The sequence below is a fragment of the Pezoporus flaviventris genome, unplaced genomic scaffold (genome assembly GCF_033815535.1).
Source record: "Pezoporus flaviventris isolate CSIRO_AGI_PZ_B2104156 unplaced genomic scaffold, CSIRO_AGI_Pfla_v1 ptg000093l, whole genome shotgun sequence".
Taxonomy (NCBI): Eukaryota; Metazoa; Chordata; class Aves; order Psittaciformes; family Psittacidae; genus Pezoporus; species Pezoporus flaviventris.
The window spans coordinates 1,308,897-1,331,442 of NW_026892641.1; the positions used below are offsets into that span (position 1 = coordinate 1,308,897).

A 22,546-nucleotide genomic window follows, 5' to 3' on the forward strand; every position below is an offset into this window, starting at 1 on the left:
CTACAGCAGTGTTTGTACCTGGGTACTGCAGTGATTAAATGTGTGATAGATGGGGGGAGAAATTGGCACTGATACTTGGGTTCATTAAGGAACATTATCAGGGCTGTAATTCAGGCTCAGGAATGATTTTTGAGCTTGGGTTGTAGACAGATGAAGTTTCATGAAAAAAGCCACTAGGATCCCATGGAAATGATACGTTTTAATGCTAAAATAAAAAGTATAGAAGCCAAGAGTCTGACAAGCCTCCTAAAGCATGGGGAATCCTTCCTGTCACCCAAGGGACAGTGAGAAGCTGCTCATGTATTGTTGCAAACTGACGTTATGAAGGTACATAAATAGGGCTGAGAAAACAGGAATTGGATTAAGCTGCCACAATCCCCCCCGAAAGTTTGGTCAAAGCCAGCTCAATTGTCTGTATCACATAGAGAAGCTGAAAAGACAAGAAAACCCCAAGCTTGTGCAAAAGCGGGGAGAAATGTAAAGGCTAAAGGCTGCTCTAACCACTAAGTATCAACTTCATTGCCCACCCACCTCCCACACAGAGCTAGAAATAACTTTAAATAATTAATTTAAGTGTGTCTCTGTTGCAGTTACATATTTAATGACTTAAAGGGACAGTGTTTCACTCGGGAATAGGTTTGAATTGTCCATAATTTGAAGGTAAGCATTATTCCTGCACCCTATTTTCTAAGAGTTTCAGGATGCTTTACAGCACAGTGGATCAAACTCTATGCTGCCATCGCAGGCTTTCATTACCCTTATTAACAGAGAGAGAACCACGGCACGAAGAGGTTTAGTAGCTAAACTTCAAACATGGTAATTCAGTGATAGAACAAGGAACAAGCTAATTCCCCTGTCCTGCTCGCTGAACGTTAGAAGAAAAAGAATATATCTCATCTTTCTTCTGTTCCCCATTGGTTTTCTGCCTCAAGAATTGTCTTTTCATACATAACATATTCAGGGACTTAAGGACAAAAAGTTGAGCAGGAATGTTAGTGGCAGAATGATGGGGACATAAAATATAAAGGAAGAAAAAAAGAAGCATATAGAGTAAAATTTCATGTTGGAATTATTTAATCTCACTGGAGATGAAAACATCTGACTTAGTATTATGAATTTTATTAATCATGTTGAATAGTTCATGTCTTTGGATCTCTATCCTTTTTGGTAAAAACTATTGCCTTGATAATGGTCACAGGTTGGTCCAGCTGCTTTCAGGGAGTTCTGGTTTTTATGTTGGGCATATCAGTACACTTCTAGAAATTAATTTGGCTTTATCAGCATAGGAATAATCCTATATGTGGCTTTTTTTATGGTCATTTTGACCTTGCAAAGGGCAGGAAAGCTGATGAACCCACGTTCTGGTGTGCTTGCTGTTTTACCATACCGTGTTGGATGATTCATATGAAAGAAAAAGAACCCAAACCCCCAACAAGCTGAGTTGGTCATTTCCGTGCTTACAGCTTTCTAGGGATAGCATGTGCCCAGAAAAGGGAGAAAACTTAAACTTACACTTCTAGCATCATTTTCCCCATCCCCCTGAAAGAGCTCAGTGCCCTCAGGGCAGGATGCTGCATTCCAGTGCGGTGAGGCACTACAGAGATTCCACAGCACAGATAACCTCCAAGTGCCACAGATGAGTCCTTCAGTCTCCAGCTGTGGCTGGAGTTTTGCCAACCTTTTATGGAAATACCAAAATACAAATTCATACAAAGTTCCTCAAGTCCTGTGAAATTCCTCTTTCCTTTATCCAAACACTTCCCCTGCTCTCACCAGTCCCTTTGCATGCCTTTACAGCATCCCAGGTGTCGCCTCTTTCTGCCAGCAGTGAATCCATCTGACTTGTAGAATACCATCTTCCTCCATGCTTAGATTAAGACAACTATGAAATAGGTGCTGCCCTTGTCTGTAGGCTGGGATATATAGTGGGTGTCCCCATATGAATATAATTGCCCTCAGCCTTGTGGTCTGGACCCATAGGGGAGTCTTGCCTTGGTGAGTACTTCCTTCTTACAGTTGTCTAGGAAATACTCAGAGAACCACTTCCTGTGCTATCGATGGCGTGAGATGAACAGTACTGCTAGTTTTGCATTCTTCTGGGCCTCAGCAAAGAGCAAAGAGCATGTGCTACAACCATTTTGTTAGCAGAGGGAAAATCATGATCTTTAAAGCACAGTTTTCCCCTATATAAATACATGGTGAAGAAAAGCTAATTATAGCCCCAGGGCTTGGCAATTATCCACGACAAACACAAGCCCCCAAACAAACCCAGCAGCTTCTCATTTCCAAGAAGTTATAGAAATGCTCTTTTACTGACACAACACCTGAACTACGTCAGTTGCTTTTCTGCTGATGCTTACCTACAACGAATCACTGCTTCGGAGGGAAAGCAGAAAGCGAGGAGGGAGTCAAGCCCTGGCAGCCGTCTGAATCTCAGGCATCTTGCTTTAATTTCCCTTTCTTAGTGGCAGATGGTAGCTTTGCAGGGGTGTTAAATCTGCTCATAACTAATAGGGTGTTGTTTCTTTGAATGCTCCATCTACTTCCACAGGAACAAACCATCAATTCTCACTATAACGTGGCACAACCCAATAGTCAAGAAACTATGATGTGACTGGAAAAAAGAAATAGAAACAAACCACCTACATCCCCCAAACCTCTCTCAAATAAATAGTAATAACCCAGAGTTGTTTACCATACGTTCTCCCATCTCGTGTATGCTGTCAGTCTCAGAGTTGAACCTGGTGTGCTGTTCCCCTGAGCTTTCACAGCCAGGCTCCTTGGGCATGCTAAAATACCCAGGCTGGGAGAGATGCTTGAACATCCTTCAGCCCCGAGCCGCTGTTTGTTCAAAGGATAAGACACAACCCCTGCCCTGAACTACTCACAGCTTAAACAGAGAGGACAGAGCATGGAGTAAACAGCATAGCATCCATGGTACCTCTTAGCATCAGAGAGGGAACGGGTCAGATGTATTGCACAGGGCTCCGCCCTTGTTTTACTAAGCTTTCCTTTCACAAAGGAGTGCAATTTCTGCAGCAGATTGTGGCGAGGGGGACCCAATATTTGGTCATTCGCATGACTTTCAGCTTCGCTCCAAAACTGAGAAGTGACCTGTTTGTGTGAAGCTTTTTCCATGCTGTCAGCAGCTGAACCTCCTCTCTACTACAACCACTGCACCTGCGAAGAGCAGAACCACCAGAGATCACAGCAAAGCAGCATTCAGATGCTGCTGAGCTTTGAAGTGGCCTGTATTTGGATTTTATTCTGCCTTCCTAGGACAGCAGGGAAAGGTTTCAGTTTTAATCCCAGCATCTGGTATGCATTTGGTCGTAGAATAAAGGTTCATTCATACTACACAGGCAGATTTGTCTTTGCTGGCCAAGTGCTTCTGCCCAAACTCATCTGGGTAGAGTCCTTATCTCAGTAGCCTGCAATTGTCCCTGAACCTTCTGGCCTCTCCTGTTTTGCCAAGGATCATCTTTTCCTTGTGAACTATACTCACAGAAAATCCTCTTGCTATTGAAGTTGTGAAGAAAGAGGGGTAAAAGTGCAGCTATCATCAAGTCACTGATGGTCATAGCATGATTTCATGACCCGGCTAAGGGTCCACACACTGCCTGCTCCTCGGGGAACAAACCACAGCTTTCAGAGCAAGCTCCACTCTCAAGTGCTTGGGATGAATGAATAGACAGAAGAGATACCAAATGAAAGTAAGGAGTTTTCCCACCCACATAGCAGATACAATGACACCTTCTTCTGCTACCAAAAGATAGCCCAGCTGTTTATTAGTCTTAGTCACTTTTAAAACATAGAGGCTGTGACCTTTCCACTCAGGTCGAGGGAAATCGAATGGCAGGGATCCCAGTGATTTCACAACTTGGCTCTGGTTCAGATTGCAGGCTATGTTAACTGCAGGACAAATCCTGAGGTCCTTCCAGTTTCTTGGTTGTGCAGATGTAAGCTCGCACGGGGGTACTTGCTTCTGGATTAGCTGCACAGACCAAAAGTGCACTTCGCTTCCAACTATTCCTGTATTGTTTCCCCCCACATTCAATTAACTGTTATCATCCATCCAATAATAACTCCAGCTAAGAATCAAAGGATTTGCATATATCACACTTCTACATGATTCTGTAAACTGGTTTATAATTGCTCATCCCAGAACACATGACTGCGCTGCCTGATAAGGGCTCGCTCCTCTTCTTGCTGACTAATTCCTGAGGTGTTCAACCTGGGCCGAGTTCAGAACGCTTTCATACTGAGAAAACAATCTCTGTTTGGCTGGATTCTTGCAGTAACTCGTGTCCTTCAAAAATCAGTGAGATTGGACTCTTCTAAAATGGCATTTGCTACGATTTATTACAAGTCAGAACTGTGCTCCCACTGATTTTCATGTGTCTTTGCAGTATCGCCTTTGAAATATGCTCGTGGCCTCAGTGTACTACTTGATGGGGTTACAGCAAGCAGATGCCCAGCCCAAATGAACTAAGGATTTAACACCCATTGAAGGCCAAGATTAAAATCTATCTGACCTAACGCTTTCTGTGCTGTCAAAACTTATACTAAGGTTAACAACCAAGGTTTGTCAAATGCATTTAAAAGAGCTAAGGGCATGCCATGCTTTTCCCCAGGTCTATTCATTTTATTATACAAGCAGTACCCGCACAGGTGGCTGAGGAATAAAGGGCTTAGGTGTCTTTGGGTGTCTGTGTGGGAAGGCAGATGTTTGCCTTCCCCCCCCCCCCCCCCAGTAAAATACAGTCCTCTCTCCTGAATGTTGTTTGCTAAACGCAGGTTTGGATGCTTCTCACATAACTAGGTGTGTTCAACTAAAATAAAAGCTTAGGAGCCTTGGGCATCCTCTGGAGTTGAGTTAGGTGGTTATTCGGGTATATGAGTTTAAAAGAGGCAAGGTTGTGCTTAAAAACATGAGCAAACCAACTCAAGTACTTTTCAGATAATGCATTAGTGAGTGGTGGAAATTACTGGCACATCGTGTTATGGTGGGCAAAGTATAAATGCATTAAGAAAAGGAAACTTAAATTAGGATCAGCTTAATGGTGGCTTTCAAGACTTTTGGGCCAAATGCAAAGTTTGGCTCAGGAAATTTCCAAGTTGCTGACTGGCACAGCCTAAGTACAGAAGAACGGCTTTAGTGGTGTATTAACCTGAATGAACCTTTCATCTAATGGGCTGTGCAAGTCTTGTACTTTTATGTGTGCACACTAGGGGAAGGGCAAGCTGTTATTCTTTATAGCCTGGACAAATGATTTCTGACATCCCTCACATCATAGCAGGCCAGGGCTGATGATTGAGTCCAGTGTGATAACTCTGGTAGAGCCCCACTGGCAGCAGGGGATTTGGACTGCTCATTTATCACTGTGCAAACGTGATCGGAATTAAGCCCATTCATTTCCTGAAACCACTGGCTCACATCCTGTATATGTTCAGCCATGCAATGGTGTGCATCTCTTAGATGGAAACCACAGAACATGAGGCCTTGCAAGGCAATATATACACACCACTTTCCCCAAACCACTGCTCATCTCAGTAAGGGTCTGAGGGTGACTTGCTGCGTGTCCTTTCCTTTTCAAGTCCTGTCCTATATATTGTTTGACAACAGCCTGCTGTTAATCCAGGCCACAAGTATTTCAGCCAAGCATGGCTGAAATGTAATATATTGTACAAATGTAAGATTTTGTTAATCAGGCATCAAATTCCTATGAGTGTGGTCAGAAAGACATACCCCATAGGAACAAATACGCTGTAGGACAGGTTTGTGTTTCTAGTGCCAGCACTTGCATGTACTTTGCTTGTGGTTTAACACTGCAGACCCTCGGCAATAGATCGCTGGCAGGTTGGGATGTGGTGTTCAGCTTTTGTAAGAGGAATTTATCCTCAGTCTCCACGTTCTTTTCCAACCTAAGAAGCTCTCGTGGCTTCTACTGCCAGGTCTGATGGTTTGGTTTGGTCTGTAGAGGGAAAACAAAACAAAAACAAACCCCCCCCACTGGCCACAGATTGCTGCCGACTTCAACTATACATACCCTGTATACTTCACTTGTATATACTGTAGGAACATATGCTTGTGTGTGCATATCTAAATGTGTGCATATGTCTGTATATATATAGTAAGTAGGTATAATACCGTGTATTTTTACAGCTACCAGCCCTAAGTAATTTTGGGGGTTTTCAGCACTATAGATATGTTGTATCTGAATAGATATGTGATTGCCTTAAGATATTTTTGTGAGCTAGATAGTTGCAGAGATGGAAGAAAGCCTTTCCTTTCCTTCCCAGATTCAACAATACACAAGAGACAAACTGCCCCTGTGTCATTCAATGACATGTTCCCCAGGATGGTAGGGGAGGCAAAGCAGGGAGCAAACCCCAGTACCAGTGTTAGGGCATCGGAAGGGGCCTCTGCTGTCTTCTAGATACTCTGTCCTTCTATTATGGCTTGTAAAGGTCATGGAAATGGGAAAAAGTCAAAAGTGCTCCTTGGCAAGACACCAGAAGAATATGACTTCACAGCAGCTTTAAAACTTCCAGAGTTCAGGGGGGCGAATTACTGTTTCTCTCCTGCATCATAGAGGAAGGGAGAGCAAGACACAGAAATCCTGTATTTCAACATTTCTTTTCACCTAAGGAGGGCCAGCAAACTCACCTGTCACCAGAGCATGTTTCTGTAACCGGAGCTAAAACCAGGAATAGCCACTGGTGGCAGATTTACAGCTCCAGATTTCTGACCTCTGTTTCCTGCCCAGAGCAAGGACAGTTGCGTGCTGCGCTCTGTCTGACATGCTCCTGGGAGTGGGATGGGATGGAAAGGAAAGGAAGCCAGGGACTGTGTTCCTGGGATGCATTCAATGTGCTGCGAGCTATTGCATCATGCGAATAAGAGATTCTGCAAAAGCAGAGATCCTGAGAAGGAAAAGAATAACGTGCAATAGCCCCAGCAAAAGCTGCTGTTGGAGCATGGCTGGAAAGTGTTAGCACGATGGGGAGGAAAGGTTTGCCATGTGTTTACACTAATGCTGAATGACCTGTGTGGGGAGGAAATGTGATGAAGGATAGGTTCTGCAGCTGGACAGGAGGTCAGGATGGATACAGCCCTTTCCACATCTGCTCTTCTTGTTTCCCCAAACGTGGCTCATAGAGACAAACCTCTGCAAACGTGTGAGCTGGCACTGAAAGCTCAGTGGAGCAACAGTGGCACAGAGCTGGATGCTCACAGTGGTTCAGAAACCTCCTAAAAGTCAAACTGGTCACTGGAGTGCTTGCTGAAAACTTTAACTGGTATCAGTGAAGCACACCGCTCCCCGATACCCAAGAGCTGGGTTTCCTATTGCCATTGGCTTTATGCAGCCGTTTTGAACACGTGCAAAGTTGGAAAACGACTGCTATTCTGACAGGCTGCCCATTGTGCTTAGCTTGCAGCGGGAGGGACAGAGCAAAATATTTGTCTACCTCAGTCCATCCCATTCACTGAAATCAATGGGACGTAAACATGTGTTTAGGGCTTTCTTGAATGCGAACCGAAATGTGTCTGTCTCTGAATGTCTTAATAGATCCCATTCAGGCATCAGCATAGAAGATTCGTTGTCACCAACTATTGCAAACATTTACACATTCTCTTCTCAGCCTTGTCTTCTCACCAGCTGAAGCCATGCCAATCTCACTGGCCAGGCTAATCACATTTCCCGGCTGAGGCTGGTTTATAGATGACTTGGATATCACTAGCACACAAGTGAGGGAAGAGAATCAATGCTTACAACCTGATTCAAAGGCTGCTGAATCCAAGGCTCTTCAAGCCAGCATGCTCTGAATGAGGCTAGGCAAAGATAAGCTTTGATAGTGATTGATTTTTTAGAGAAAGGAGCTGCATCTTTTGCTAGGTTTGAAAATGAGTTGTTTAAAAGCAAAGACAAAATCTATGCGGGCTTGGGGAAGGTAATTGTGGCCATTCGGAGGCTGCAGCGATGAGACGCAGGCAGGCTCCAGTCTCTAATGAAGAGAATTGAGAAGGGCTGTACTGAATATAGAGAAGTACTCTACTGTGAGAAATGAGACGGAGAGAACTGATAATGAAAATGAAGAACTTCCTTTGATTATTGCTTCTCATTTCCTACAATGCAGTCTACATCTTTAAAGAAAGCTCTTCTGTTAGATGTTGGATCCCCTCGCCTCCTTGTGGTTTGAAGATCTTAAGCAGTAGTAATGAAAAAGAAAGGTTAACCAGAATAAGGTAGAATATAAGCCTCTTTTTTTTCCTGACTTACATGTGACATTCATGCAACGTAACACCACATGTATGAGTGGCTTCCGTTTCAGTTGTGCACTGGGATGATGAGTATGATACATCTGGGATTGGGTGTGTGAGCGCTCACAAATGCCTGTTTTTACATGTTTAAAACTGAAAAACAGAAAGCTGATGTTGAAAACAGAAGCTTGACCCTCTTGTACTTGCAGTTTCCCTATCTGTGAAATGGGGATGATGCTAACACTCATCATCCTGCCTAGTGATGATGAAGAAAACTGCCGGAACTTTCTCTGCCTTCCTTACAGCGCAGTGGGTGGTAGAACATTCACAGTTATTACAGGGCAATGTCTGTGCTTGAAACCCTGCTCCTTCACAAGTAGCAGACCAGGGACCTAAGCAACAGCCTGGGCACTGGGTATAGCAATAACTAGAGCCAAATAATGGAATGGCACATTTCAGAGCAAACAGGATGCGCATACACGCGTAAGAGAAAAAACCTTCCTGATTAACACCCAAGAGGAAATGAAATTAGAGACACTAATCCAGATAACCAAATCGAGCAGTTCTAAAGCGGGATGGCAGTTAGCTACAGCAGCAAAGGACTATCAATCAGCAAAACTCCACCCTGCAGCACAGTATTTCAAACCAAAGTAGTTTCAAGGCCACGAGCTAGCCATGCCTTTACGCGCCTGAGTAATCTCAATTAAAACCAATGCAACTGTTCATGTGTTTGAACTTGAGCAACACGTTTGAATCCTTTGCCAGGCTGGCACCTAATTCCATCCTGGTTTTCCACCTTGAAAGCGGGGCCTGGCGGCAGAGCCTGTGGAAACTTGTGTGGTTCATCAAAGGATGACGTTCCCGCTGCCTAGCGTGCTGCTGCAAAGCTCAACCTTGCCTTAAACTTCAAAAGCCATGGGGATGTTTGTATGCTCTTAAACTGCTCTTCATCAGTGGAAACAACTCCGCCCTGACCTCGCAGGGTGTAGATGGGATGCTGATAGGATTTACCAGTTGCTTTCACACTGAGCACCGGTAACCAAAAAGCTGTAGTTTTCAGGAATTTTCCTTCCAACCGAAAACTTGTGTCTGCTTTGACAGGTACCTTGAAGCAAAGGGACAATTATCTAGTCACAACATTCAATCCCATTTGCATAAGCTCATCTAAATTGTTCAACTGCTTCTAATACTTTTGTGATTAGAAATATACTCCACAAATAAACTGACTGCACGTTCCTGACACTCAAGACTAATGTGTCGCAAGAGAGGGAAAGATAAAGCAGCATGGAAAAAGGATTCCTTCCTTGCCATTACGTACACCCAGCCTATGAAGCCACAATATTTCGTGTCTGTTGCTGAAATGAAAGTCACATCAAAGGTCCTCTAAGGCCTGGGGATACAGTGCAGCAAAACTGAAATAATATTTAGTAGGTGGAAAGTTGAGTTAGATGCCTGGAACAGTATCTAATTGCCACATAAGAGTACGTTCTTGTGTTATTTATGGCCTGATGGCAAATCCCAGTACTGCAAGAGTCTCTTTGTGTCCTCAGGCACATTCCTTATAATGCTTTCACGCTTGTTGGGAGGTGTTTAATTTGCAGAGACACTGAGCATCTGCGAGCAATGGTTTTCCAAAGTGGTGGCTGAGTTCAGGTAATCCGTTCTGGACCTCTGAAAAGGGCTTGGTTTCCAGACACAGCAGAGCACTCACATTTCATAGTTACTTTCTTTTGGTGTATTAACTATCATTTGAAAGGAAAAAAAGCCCAAAACCTTGTTCTTCTAGGTAATGTTTGTTCTCCTAAGCCAGCAGCTAAGCAGGCTGCTCTGCAGCAGCTCTTGCTGCATTGCTCACTTGAGCTTCCTGTTAGATCTGACAAGGTTTTCCACTGACCTTTAGATGTCAGAAAGGATAATAAACAGACCTTCATGACTGTGTTCTCCCCACTGCTCCCCATTCACATAGAAATAAGACAGGGTGGCTGGAGTTGCGTGCTCTGGCGTACACTGCCCTCATCACTTCCCATGTGTGCATAACCCCACTGGCCATCAGGAAGGACTGAAATGGTGTCTCTGCCATCCTTCTCCCCTAGAAAGAGCTGCTGACAGCAAGTATGTAAAATCCTTAAGCTGTCATCTAGGGAGACCCTATGACACCTCAGCAATCTCCTGCTGTTATGGCTGAAAAGAGGAATTTTATCCCCATTTGTCATGCAGCTGGTGGAGCACTGGTGGGGGCGAGCGGAAGAAGGGCATGGCAATCCTGTTCCCATGCTAAGGGATCTCTCAGCCTAACAGGTCCCAGTACTTTCAAATGTAGTTTACTTCCAATCTGGCCTCAGGCTCTCACAACCTGCGTTATCCTAAAAGACCTATTGATTTCTTCTTACCTGTCATCATGTTTTAGCTGGGCAACCTTGGCTCTACCCTTTCAAAGTTCACTTTGCAGCAGATGGGCCTATCTAAGCATGAAGTGCAAGCAAAGAAACCAGCAGCTGGTCTCAGGAGTTTCCTAGGAGAACATGAAAAGGATCACAGCAGGTTGCCCAGCACCCTTGGTTAGGCTGACTCACACAAGAAGCCTGGCAAGACACGTTTTTGGACACTTGAGTCATTAAGACACAGCCTAGGCTAAAATCACAGGGGGAATGCACTAACAGATGTTTCTCTCCGTGCAAGGCACCTTCAGAGGAGTTAAAGGCTGGGTATAAATGATGGCTAGCAAATATTGGTAGGCATATGGAAATCAAACAAAACCCCAGTCACACCATGCCCTCCTAACACGTCATTCTCCCCCTTAGAGTTCCCAAGGGCTTATAGTCCTTTGATCCTGATGGGGACCAGCAGTTCTGGGGGAGGAAGCAGAGGAAGATGGAAAAGATACATTGACCCCCAAAGTCAGGGTCTTTATAGGAAGTTAAATCCTCCCTCAGTGACAGCATCTAATGAGCTGTTCTGGGAAGCTGGAGGATGAAATGGAGAATTCTTGCAAAGCATGACCTTCCCATTTGCAAGTAGAAAGTTTTACGTTAGGGAGAAAAGAGGAAATACCATGGGTGAGTGGGTCATTTCCCCCAAAAACCTGTGTTATTTTTATCAAATCAAAGTGAGACTTAAAATACCCTCATACAGATGGTTCCAGGTTGGTGTAAGGGGCTCAAGTTGTGCAACTCGCCCTGCACAGGAGACCTCTTGCACACAGAGAGGTTGAAACAGGATGGATGATGGATGCTCCTGGAGCAGTGAGCCTGTAGTTGCTGTCATACTGGAAGGAAACAGCGTTAGTTGTCCTGCACCATCACAGCACAAACTCTTTGCGTGCATGATCTGGGTCTCTGTAGACCCATCCTGACTCATCCTTTCCCCAGCCTGCTGTGCTTGGCTGATGCGTTTCAGACCCAAACAATCAGGGTAGCAGGGGAGCCTCCTGCAGCCCCACTGCCCAGGAAACCTTATTACATGCACCAGCTCCGAAAAGCAATGTGAGGCCCTGGTGCTCCCCTGGCACACAGCAGCAGGGCAGCAAGCGCTGCAGCACAGACCTGGAGTCTACCAAAGACTCTGCTGCCCCACCATATAAATGCACTGTGAATAGGCGAGAAACACCTGAGGTTTGTATTTTCCCTCCCAGAGGCTTTGATACTGATTCTTATTTACACACAGGCTCTTTGCATTACCTTAATGGTGTGAAAAAAACCATTTCTCTAAAGGAAGCTTTCGTAGCAATGGAAATTGGGTTATTTCTGGGTATGATCCTCAGCTGGTGTGTATTAGTACGGCTCCAACAAAGTAAATGGTGCTGGGCAGGTTTATACCACCGGAAGGCTTTGCCCATTAGAACATGAATGCATTTATGATACAGCTACGCTATGGGAGTGTTGAAGAGACTGTGAAGGGAATATAAATGTGTATTGTAAGGTGCAGCTGTAAGTTAGGTTTGCTCCAAGGCTTGTTTCCGTTGCCCACAGACTGGTGTGAATGTGAGCCAGATCCAATTCTTGTTTAGTTTGAGATTTCTTTGAGCTGACTGCAATTTGTCCGTGGCTGATATATTGTGATTTGACACTCGCTGGGACTTGGCAGCTACTCTCAGGAAGAAATATTGATTGTGAAGAATAAATTCAATATAATAGTAGAGCAAGGGAGCAGGACATCATTGACACCATTTACAGCCTGCAATTCCGGAGCGCCCTTTGTCTCAAGTGGATGGCAAATGTTAATTAAGGTGCCCTCTCTGGCATCGAGCAACTTGATGTATTGTCTCATTTGAAATGTGTCTGTCTGTAGAAGGGGAATGACACTTGTTCCAAAGTAGCTGTTCACAGCAGTGCCGTTCTCATGCAGCTGTGAATTTCACCCATCAATCTAACTCGCTGTAACTACGGGTAACGACTGGGAGTACAGGATTTTGGAGGCAATGCTGAGATCACTGCCTGTCAGCAGGAGATGATACTGTCTGCTTCCTTATGTGGCCTCTCCCTATTCACTCTAGAGGCATTTGCTCTTGCTGGCTCCTGTTTACATTGCTGGCTCCTAGAAAGGGATGATGTTTTCTGTTTGCACAGCCCCCCAGCACAACAGGGTTGTGGTAGTTAGAAATCAGGCTTCTACTCACTGGTGCAAGGGGAAAATGGCACCAGTGTTTCATGGCAGCATAAACTCAGGGCTTGAAATTTGCATCATGAAACCTATTCAATCGCTGTGAATAAAATGAGGACCAGCTTAGAAGAAAAACAGTGTCATTTATCTTTTTGAGGTATTTCCAATGTCATTTAATGCAGCCCCCTTCATGCCTGGTAGAACTGTATGGAGCATCTTGATCTCAGTCATTCAAAAGAAGCACGTGCTCAAGGGCTTTGCTGAATCAGGCCATTAATGAGATTTGTGTCGTGTAGGAACTTGCTCTATTTCATTAGGTAGAGGAGAAAGAAAACAGTCATTTTTACAAATCAGGAGATGAGAAATCTCTCTGAAACACACACGCCTCTACACCGGCAAGTACTGCACAGTCACCAGCCATGAGCTATTCATTCTGCACTATCATGAACTGCAGAGCCTAGCTAATACTACATGAAAGGGGAAAAAGTGGCACTTACCTTGCATTAATAGCAGGGGGCTGATGGGTATGAGTGAAATACACTTACAGCCTCTTTGGATGTCAGGCTATGGGAGGTATTTATTGGAGTTACTGATCTTAGGATATGCCTCTGCATTCGTAGCACAGAAGACAGATATCCCAACATTTACACAGGGCTGCTGTTTGCTCAGCCACATGCATAACCTTTCTCTAGCATTTTCCTGCTAATCTCCTGCTGGCAAGGTATTGGTGCTGGCAATGAAAGCAGACTTCAGTCTCAAGGACCTGACTGTGGTGTCTGGGGAAAGCAAAGCCATCAGACTCCTCTCCTGTCACTCATTGCAGGTTCCGGTTTATGATTGCTTGCTTTCTGTCTAAATTCTACCTGCTGCATGGTGGGTGATAGAAACCACTCAGGACCTGACAATACCTGCCAGGGTACTGTCATATCTGCTCATGCAACTCTGCTCTCTGTGCCGATCTTTCCTCTTTTGGGAATCCCGGTAAAAAAAGGGGCTCTCCAGGGAATGGAGGAGCAAGGGCTCCTGCTGGCTTAGCTGTGTGAGATCGATATCTCTTGGCTCCATACCATGAGTTGTGGCTATTCAGGAGTACCTTAAAACTCGTCTTTTGTGAGTCCTGGGACTTGTCAAAGCTTCAGGAGATCTTAAACAGAGCCTACGCTGGCTGTCAGCTGCTTTGTTGCGGTGACTTTAGCAATTCCCTCAACCCATCCTTTATTTCTTGCTGTTGTTTTTCCCCCCTCCACTTTATGCTGCACTCAGTCTTTGTGCACGACCGGGCACTCAGGATATGGCAGGGACAGAAAAATGCCAAGCAAAGCCAAGGCCTATTCTTTCCAGGTCTGTTTATGTAGGGGGTGAGTAAGACACAGGCGCCGCGGTGCACCCCATTGTAATGCACAAAGCCTGCAGCGAGTCTTGGTGATGGAATCCAAAATGCTGTCAGCTGCTAAACTACAGCTCTTTTGATGACTCTGCTTGTTGAGGATAATTAGACTGGTGCAGTACAGACACACACACGGATGTCTCTATTCTTTTTGCAGTGGCAGAGCACATGCTGGGAATCCAGTATGAGCACCAGTTAAAACCTAGGGCAACGTTTTCGAGTGTGAGCAAGACTTGAGAGTCGATGATTTGATTTCAAAGGTGACTTAAAAACGCAGGTCCCATCAGGAGCTCAGCAGAGTTAGATCTTGACATTTAAAAGCACCAAATTACTACTTTTTGGGGTACACTTTAGCTCATGATCTGCCAAAAACCACAGTTCCCCCCTGACTTGAGCTGTAATCTAGGAGTAAGCTTCCAGAGGGCTTTATAAGGCAGAGTTCTGCAGAAACAGGCCAACATGCTGCCTCTGTCACCAAGCCTCCAAGGGGAAATAATACTCAGCACTTTATGCAAACAAAGCTCCATTCAAATAGTCCGTGCTGGGTATCTGGAATCATGAGTTTCTCCAGTGAGTCTTTGTCCTGAGAATCTCATCAGGAGATTTAAACTGGCTCCAGACAGTAGTATCAGGTCTCTGAATTGGGAGAGAAAAAGGGACTGAAAAGGAAAAGATAACACTGGTATCTCTATCACTGATACATAGCTTGAAAGGCAATTGCACGCGAAGGATCAAGTTACTAACTGGTTTTTGATACAGAAGGCACAAAGGCTCTGTCAGTGACATGTAGGGTCTGGGTTGTGCTTTCTGAAGCTCCTCTCCTTCCTAGTGTAAAGGGTAGGATCAAGTCTAGGACCTTTGCTCCAAGACACAAAACTCATCAGAGAGAAGCACAAGCAAATGTTTTCTTGTCACCGTGTCGTTTTTAATCCCAAACTGAGCTAAGTACCCAGGGACCAGGAAACTTTCTGACATCTCTTTGAGTGTTTGCCAAAGTTAAAACACATCTCAGAAATCCAGGGACTGCCGTCTTCTGGCTGACTTCCACTGAACGAGGAACTCGCTGCATATGGTGATGTTACTGAGACATTTCAATCTGAGATCCCAGTGAAGCATGGTGTGTGAAGCCAATATAACTGTGTGTTGGTTTGTTTCTCTCCTCTGAGCTTGCCTTCTGGGCAGCTAGCACTTCTGCAGCAAGTCTTGCAGTGCCTTGCTGACCTTGGCTCTGCTGTAAGCAATCTTTGTACAAGGATTTTCTGCCCCTAAATCATTTTCTCAATATTTTTGGCAGAAGCATCTTCTTTGTCGATATTGGACCTGAATATCTGATTGTTCCACTTCTCCCAACTGTCAGATATGATTAATGCCAGTTATGTATACAGATTCCAGAACTGCTGCGGAAGGATGGAGCGCTACTGCTGCCATTATAATTTTGAGTGTGATCTTATCATGGGAATGACTCCTTCAGCCTCGGATAAGACAGGGGCTCTCTCCATTTGAAAATGTTACACAATGGCATGGTAATGGATGTTCTACTTGGACCAGATAATCTAACTCTTGTGATTAAGCTAATAGACTGAAACGATAGATTTAGGTGCAAGTGCCAGCCTAACTACAGATTTGACATTGATATTAAGCTTCTCTGTGCCTCAGTTTCCAGACAATACAGTGGGAATAGAGAACCCTCTATGTTTTATCACTTTAGATCTTCAAAGTAAGGAAGTGTCTCATAAAGATCTCTCCCACACCAAACATGTTGGAACTGCTAGCACATAACAGTCTGAATACTGCAGTAACCATCTCTCTGTCCCACAGCAGAAATGTGCAATAAAGCCAATGGAAAAATATCCATATGCAGAGCAGGCACGGGTCTCAGTCCCTAATGTATGTTTGCTCCAGCCTTTCTCCAGTGCACCTTCCCCACAGCTGCTAACTCAATTGCAGTATCCATGTTCCACTGCGCAGTGCAGACCTGTTGGATCCCTTCCAGCACAGATGTACCGAATTGTTATGAGGCCTCAGTGCTGAACCTAGGGATTGCAGTACATGAACTAGACCAGTTAATTGCTCAGGCTGTTGCTTAAGTTACAATGTGGAATCTCATCCGTTAAGCCCCTGCATGGGCTAAGAGCTGCGCGTCTCAGAACTGAGCAAAGCTCCAACCAGCACACAGAAAGGGAAGGTCACAGTAGGGAAGGCAGGTCTTGTCTAAGTGATGTGCACCTCTAGTGAGTTCTTCCACCTTCCCCTTTGGTAGAGTGTAAACAGATCACAAATGCTCCCTACGAAGTTCCTAATCAAAAACGTCCATTGACCTGATTGATGGCTGGCGTGCAGTACTAGAAGTGGAAGTATTTTGGCTAGATGGTTTCTCTTTTGCACTGTCCAGTGTGGCTCTATCCAAGCCCAAAACTCACTGTCTTGAATCATGAGCAAAGACAGAGCGTTAGGGGAAGCTTTTGCCCAAGCTAAACACCTGCATTTTCTATTCAATAACTAAAGATTTCCTCCAGTGCTGTTACCAAACTTGGAAATCCACTTTTAATGCAGCCTTCTAAACTGTTGCTTCTAGAAACATTTGCATCCATTGACTTCATCACTCAGGATGGGGTTTCCCTCCACGCCCCAAGCCAGCACAAGTCTCTGTGAATCATGGAAACGCTTCTAAAGCTTGAGCTCAAGTGGGACTTGGGGGATGCCTATGTTTTAGGCTGCTCCTTTGTAGCAGGATGAATTTCAGCCAAGAGTATTTGCACAAAACTAATACCCTGCAGGCAAGGCCGTGAAGGAACAGAAACCACTTCAAAATCGGAAGATTATCTGCAGCACTTTTTTTCCATGCAGTATTTTCCCAAACCCAGCTCAAACCCTAGAGGGATGAGAGACTTCGCAGCCTTTCTGTGCTATGTTGCTAAGTCTGTAACTAGGCAAAACATGTTTAAGCAGCCTAGAAAACGTTTTCAAAACACAAGAGAAGATTTTACTGTTTGTAAACTGGATCTGAGCTTCTTTTCTTTGACAATAATGAACCTCTTAATACTCCTCAGTTCTCCTAGTTACTGAGAAAGCAAATCCAAATCAGACTGGCTTGGCTCTATTTGGGTCCAGGGGAAATGTTGTACAGCTTTGTGAATGAATTAACTCCTCTTCATGCCCATGAACACAGAGTTAAGCCCAGGTGGTCTTTTGTAGGTGGGAGGAAGGAGGAAATGTGTAGCATGGGTGAAGTTGATTCATGCTAAACTATACAATATTCTTGTCTATCCCATTTTTATGGCAGGGAAGTGTTTTCAATTATGTCTAGCATCAGCAGACCCACTACACACTGAACCGACGTTATGGACCTCTGTGTAGAAGGTGGTCCCCTCTTTTCAGGCTGAGATGATGGGAAGGAACGTCAGTTTAGTTTTAGAAAGCTTTTCTACCCGTGCCAAGTACAGTGCTCATCTCTTGGGCTTATCACACAGAGCATGGCAACCAAAAAAGCATGATGCCTCTAATTTAAGTGCTCTGTTTTATGGACAGTGATTTACCCAGTTTGAGTAATGACAGGGGCCAGAGAATTATCTTCATTTTTCTAGGCCTGGATCTCTTCGGAAACAGCACCTCAGGGCTGTGGCTTGAATTCAGAATTGCATGCAGAAACTCAAGTAACATTTGATGTTGTATGTATTTATCTATTCATGCACATATGTGCACCCAGAATTGAAACAAAACAAAGTAGGATTTTTTTCTCATCCTAGAATTTCATCTGTCTGTTTTGGGGTTTGTTTTGGAGCAGTTTCAATCCTGACATGAAGCTTTAAAACCTGTGAATCACTGAACTTGCTGATTCTGGAGCCACATTGATTTCTGCACCGTGCAGGCTACAGGTTTTCTACTGCTTAACGCTGTACCTGTTCCAATAACTTAATTTTGGTCAAAGGCCTTCTTCCATCCTGAAACAAACTGCAGCCCATCACTAAATTTCCCTGTGTTTAGCATTTTACAGCGATACATGTTACACATACATTCTTTTAATTGCTTGTACATGCATAAGAGTTTTAAGTGATTTCAGTTGAAACCCTGTGGTATCAATGGCCTGTAAACCACATTGTGCTCCCCTTTCTATTTAATAGGAATACTATCAACACCTATATAGGGATTATCACACAATAACGAGAGGCGCTGGCAGTCAGATTAGATTTGTGTCTGCAACCACTGACAGTAGATCCATTATTCTATGGTTCCGTGATTATGTGATGATGTACAACATTTTGGGAATAGTAGTTGTGTGAAATCTCTTTCTAGATGAAGCCTGTTCTTGTGTTAAGGGGGATCTGGTTAGACTTTTGTGTGACCCCAGGTGAAATAAAAGGCTGGTCTTGGTGCTTGAATTGCAAAATGGCAATCGTAACATCACCTTTGCCTTCCTTCCTTGGTTAAATCAGAAACTGCCTGGGATAGGGACAGCCGCCTCCTGTGCGACTAGACAGTACGTAATGTAATGGGATAATTACAAAATAAAGAGGTAATGATTGTGTGCTGATGAAGAAAGAGAAGTAGAACAGCTCTTCACTGTAACAGTCCAAAGCGATGACATACTACAGTGGTTTGAGCCATTGCTATCCACAGGTAAGTGCACCCAAAGGTGATTTATACCACCCTGCATCACCATGTAGAGTAGCCCAGCCGAATTGAAGCTGTTCCTGGGAAGGAGGAAAATATTCTGACAGACAGATGTGGACCTCTGAGTTCTTACTGCTGTCATAAACTGTAACAAGGGAGAATCGAATAATGATGATTTCAGCTTTGAAGAGACAAAAGCTGACCTGCCCATTGGTAGGGGTGTGAGGTATGTGAAGTTATCGAGCTGAATTAGAAGCTGAAAGTTAAGCAATGCGAGTACTCCCCAGGATCTCAGTACCGTCTCAATACTGCATCTAAACCCAGCATTATTGTCACCTCCAGGTAGCTCCTGTGTCTCTTACCCTGCCTTCAACTGTCCTCTCTGTCCCCTGCCCTGGTCAATCCCCCCAGCTCAAACAGGAAGCCAGGAGGCCACGGATGCCAGCAGCAGTGGCATTTTGTGACACGGCTGACAGACCAGTCTGACAACGTGGAGCTTTGTTTTGCATAAGCCATCCAAACAGATGGTCACCACTTCGAAGTATCAGCCTGGTTTGTATCTGTATGGAGCATCTACAAGCACAGATCTGAAATCCCCTGTTCTGTCGAATACTCTGCCTGCTGTTGTAGCTGTGGCTTTGATTTAGAAAACAGGGGTGGGAGAGTTTTGGGACAAGACTCAAAAGGGCTTTACTCTAAGGCTACTTCTGAGTACCAGTTTGGGGAGACACAGTGTTTTTACCTCCTTGGCAACCCGCTATTCTTACTCACTCACACTTGCAGAGTAATATGCTGTGAGTTAAAAAGCAGTACTGGGAAGCAGTGACCTTTAGGGAACGTCCTTTTGCCATGCAGCCCTCTCTCATGCTTCCAAACCCGTGTGCCATTCCGTAGTGTACCCTCGTTGGTGGTTTGTTGGGGTTTATTTCTGTCTTGCTTCTTATCTGATTTTCAGTGATGAATTGTGTGTAGTATTTCCAGTGGGCTGGAATAGCGGTGCTAATTGCTACTTCACATCAGGAGCGTGGTCCCCCTCCCCGCAGACAGCCGAGTTATCAAACAGGGTTCTATTGCAGTACCTTGCGTTTAATATCAAGACAGTTTTACCCGTCTGGCAGGTTATATTTGCAATAGCTACTCTTTGCAGTTGGGGATGTTTTATGCCTTTCCCTGGCTCGCTGTCTGTGTTTAACCCTTCCTATCCTGCACGATGAAGCTTTGGGTCCATTTTTGTTCAATGTTAGCATTTTCTTGGGCAAGAATATGAACCACAGACACAATTCCTCAGCTAACGTTTAGGTTAAGAGCAGGGCTGACTGTCAGCCTTGATGGCACTGTTGTACAGGTAAATAACCAGTTTCATTCATAGTATCAAGCTGGTTTTCCCTCTGCCTACACTGAAAGATGCACATCTGTTTTTCCAGGCGAGCAGAGCATGAAGTCACCCGTCTCCTGCTTATCTCCCCTTGCATTCATTGTATATAAATGCTGTATGTTGATTTCAGGAGATAACTGTATAGATCACTGACAGGCATAAGGAACATAAGTAGGACAATGGAAAACGTATGTTAGATTTTCTGTATGTGCTAGTGGACCCACACCAATCTCATGAATCCCCAAATGACATATGTCCTTAAAACTGCATGTGTGCATCTCTACGAGAAACCTGCACAAAGACACTGAAAAAACACTGAGTTCTGACTGGTATCAACAGCAAGGAAAACTTAAACAGATCAAGGAATCATCCAAATCCCCGTGGGTTTCATTTGCATCCTTAAAGCGCACAGTCCCAGTTTGGAAGTCACTATGTTTAAAACTGGAGAGCCATTAAGTTAGCGTTAGGTTGCTGCCTAATTAATTTAAAGCGCTAGCACACGCAGGGAGATTACACCAGGGCACTGCTAAATTGGGCAAGAAAAACCCACCACTTTGGACAAAAGACATTTCCTTCTATTGCTCTGTTCCTTTTTGGTTGACTCACAGGCGGATTGAAGGAAACCTCCCTGGTGACCGAGTTAGCCAAAGCAATTGCGCCTTTAGGACCCCCTGTTTTCAAAGCCTTTTGGAAGGGAGGGCTTTGATTTCAAACATTCGCCTCCCTGGCGCTGCCCAACTTTCCAGCGCTGAGGGGACTGGACCCGCTGCTCCCTGGGACGGCACCTGCCACCCCCCGTCGCCCGGTACCCCGGTTGCGGGACCGCGCTCCTGCCCGGGGCTGCGGCTGGAGATGCCTCCGGAGCATCCCTCTGCCCGCAGAGCATCCCCGCACCGCTCCGTGCGCGCATCCCCGAGCCCCCGGAGCTCCCTCCCGCAGGCTCCGGCTGTGGAAGCAGAAGCAGAACGGCACCCGCGGCTTGCCGTAAAAACGAAACGGGGCGGTTGAGTGGCGGTGGGGAGGAGAAAGAAACCGCGGGCAAGGGGCCGTGCGGCGACTTACGCCCGGGCTTTGGGGAAGCCCATTGACAGCAGGATCTCCAGCGACGAGCCATGTTTGATGGTCCCCGCGCGGTGCTGCCGGTTCCGCCGGGGGATGACTTTGCTGTACAGCTCCTCTTTGGCAGCCATGGCGTGCGGTGCGGGCTGCCCGCGCTGGGCCATCATCACGCAGCCATCGCCGCCCGCGCAGGGCCATGCACACCCGCAGCGCCCAGCGCCCCGCCGGGGGCCGGGGCAGGGCCCTCCTCCTCCTCCTCTTCCTCCTCCTCCTTTCTCTTCTTCCCCCTCCTCCTCCGCGCCCACCCGCCGCCACACGTGCGCGCCCCACGCCGCCACCGGGGACTTTGCAGCGGAGCGGAGAGAAGCCGCTCGTTCCCCCCCCTCCCCACCGCGGTCTTAAAGCCGCCTCCGGGTATGGGGTGTAGCCCTGGCCGCAGCCAGACCCACGGGGCTCCGGTGGGGGGGGGGGGAGTTCGGGGGACACGGAGCTATGGGGCTGACCTATGGGGCTGACCTATGGGGGATGCTATGAGCAGGATCACTGCTGGAGCAGATAGGAGGTGAAGGCTTGGTTTATAAAGCCAAAGCGCTTGCACAGACGATCGCTATTTCTATTTTTCTGGGTTTTAATCATTTTTGTTTCTTCTTATTTCGTGCAATATTGACCTAACTGCACAGGAGAGAGCAGGGTGCTCTAGGACTTCAGGGGTTCTGTGCGCCCCTCGCCGCCGCTTTGATGTGTTAGCACTAGTGGTTAAACTAGGTGTAGTTAGGCGAAAGAGTTGTGCTTCAGTATTTCTGCCTCAGTCTTAGGTTTCTGCATCCTTCCTGTCCCTCTCCAGGCTGTCACTTGGGATATACGGCCTCAGAGCCTGTCGCTTTCAGGGATTACCCTTCCCAGTGTAAGGTCCGCTGTGGCAGAGCTCGTCTCCCATGCAAAAGCTGCCTGTTCCTATGGCCTGAGTGGGACAACTGCCGCTTTCATCCTAGTTGTATTTCAGCCTTCAGTTTGGTGTGTTTGGGCTGTAAAGCAAGGGGTTCATCTGGCATCCTTCCCTCCTCTCCCTGCTTTCCCCTTCGCAGTTGCAGTCAAGCAGATACCACTGCCAATCTTCTCAGTGCAGGCCCAGCTCACAGAACATCATGAAATGACAAAGGTGCAAAGAAATAGGAACCATTAAGAGGCATTTTTTAACCGTACAATAGTTAATGTTGGGGAAGGAAAGCAATGTTGGCAATGACATATC

At 45.6% G+C, this 22,546-nt stretch overlaps 1 protein-coding gene across 2 annotated transcripts in view; it reads right to left on the minus strand.

Annotated features, from left to right (window-relative positions):
• The window catches only part of UBASH3B (ubiquitin associated and SH3 domain containing B), a 61,255-nt gene extending 39,648 nt beyond the window's left edge, over window positions 1-21,607 (minus strand). The window contains exon 1 of one of the 2 annotated variants that reach the window (XM_061476194.1): window positions 21,301-21,607. In XM_061476194.1, coding sequence (XP_061332178.1) covers window positions 21,301-21,464 — 164 coding nt within the window. In that variant the 5' untranslated portion in view covers window positions 21,465-21,607. The remainder of the gene's footprint in view (window positions 1-21,300) is intronic. The other variant, XM_061476192.1, reaches the window with a different exon arrangement.
• Between the last annotated feature and the right edge of the window lie 939 nt (window positions 21,608-22,546).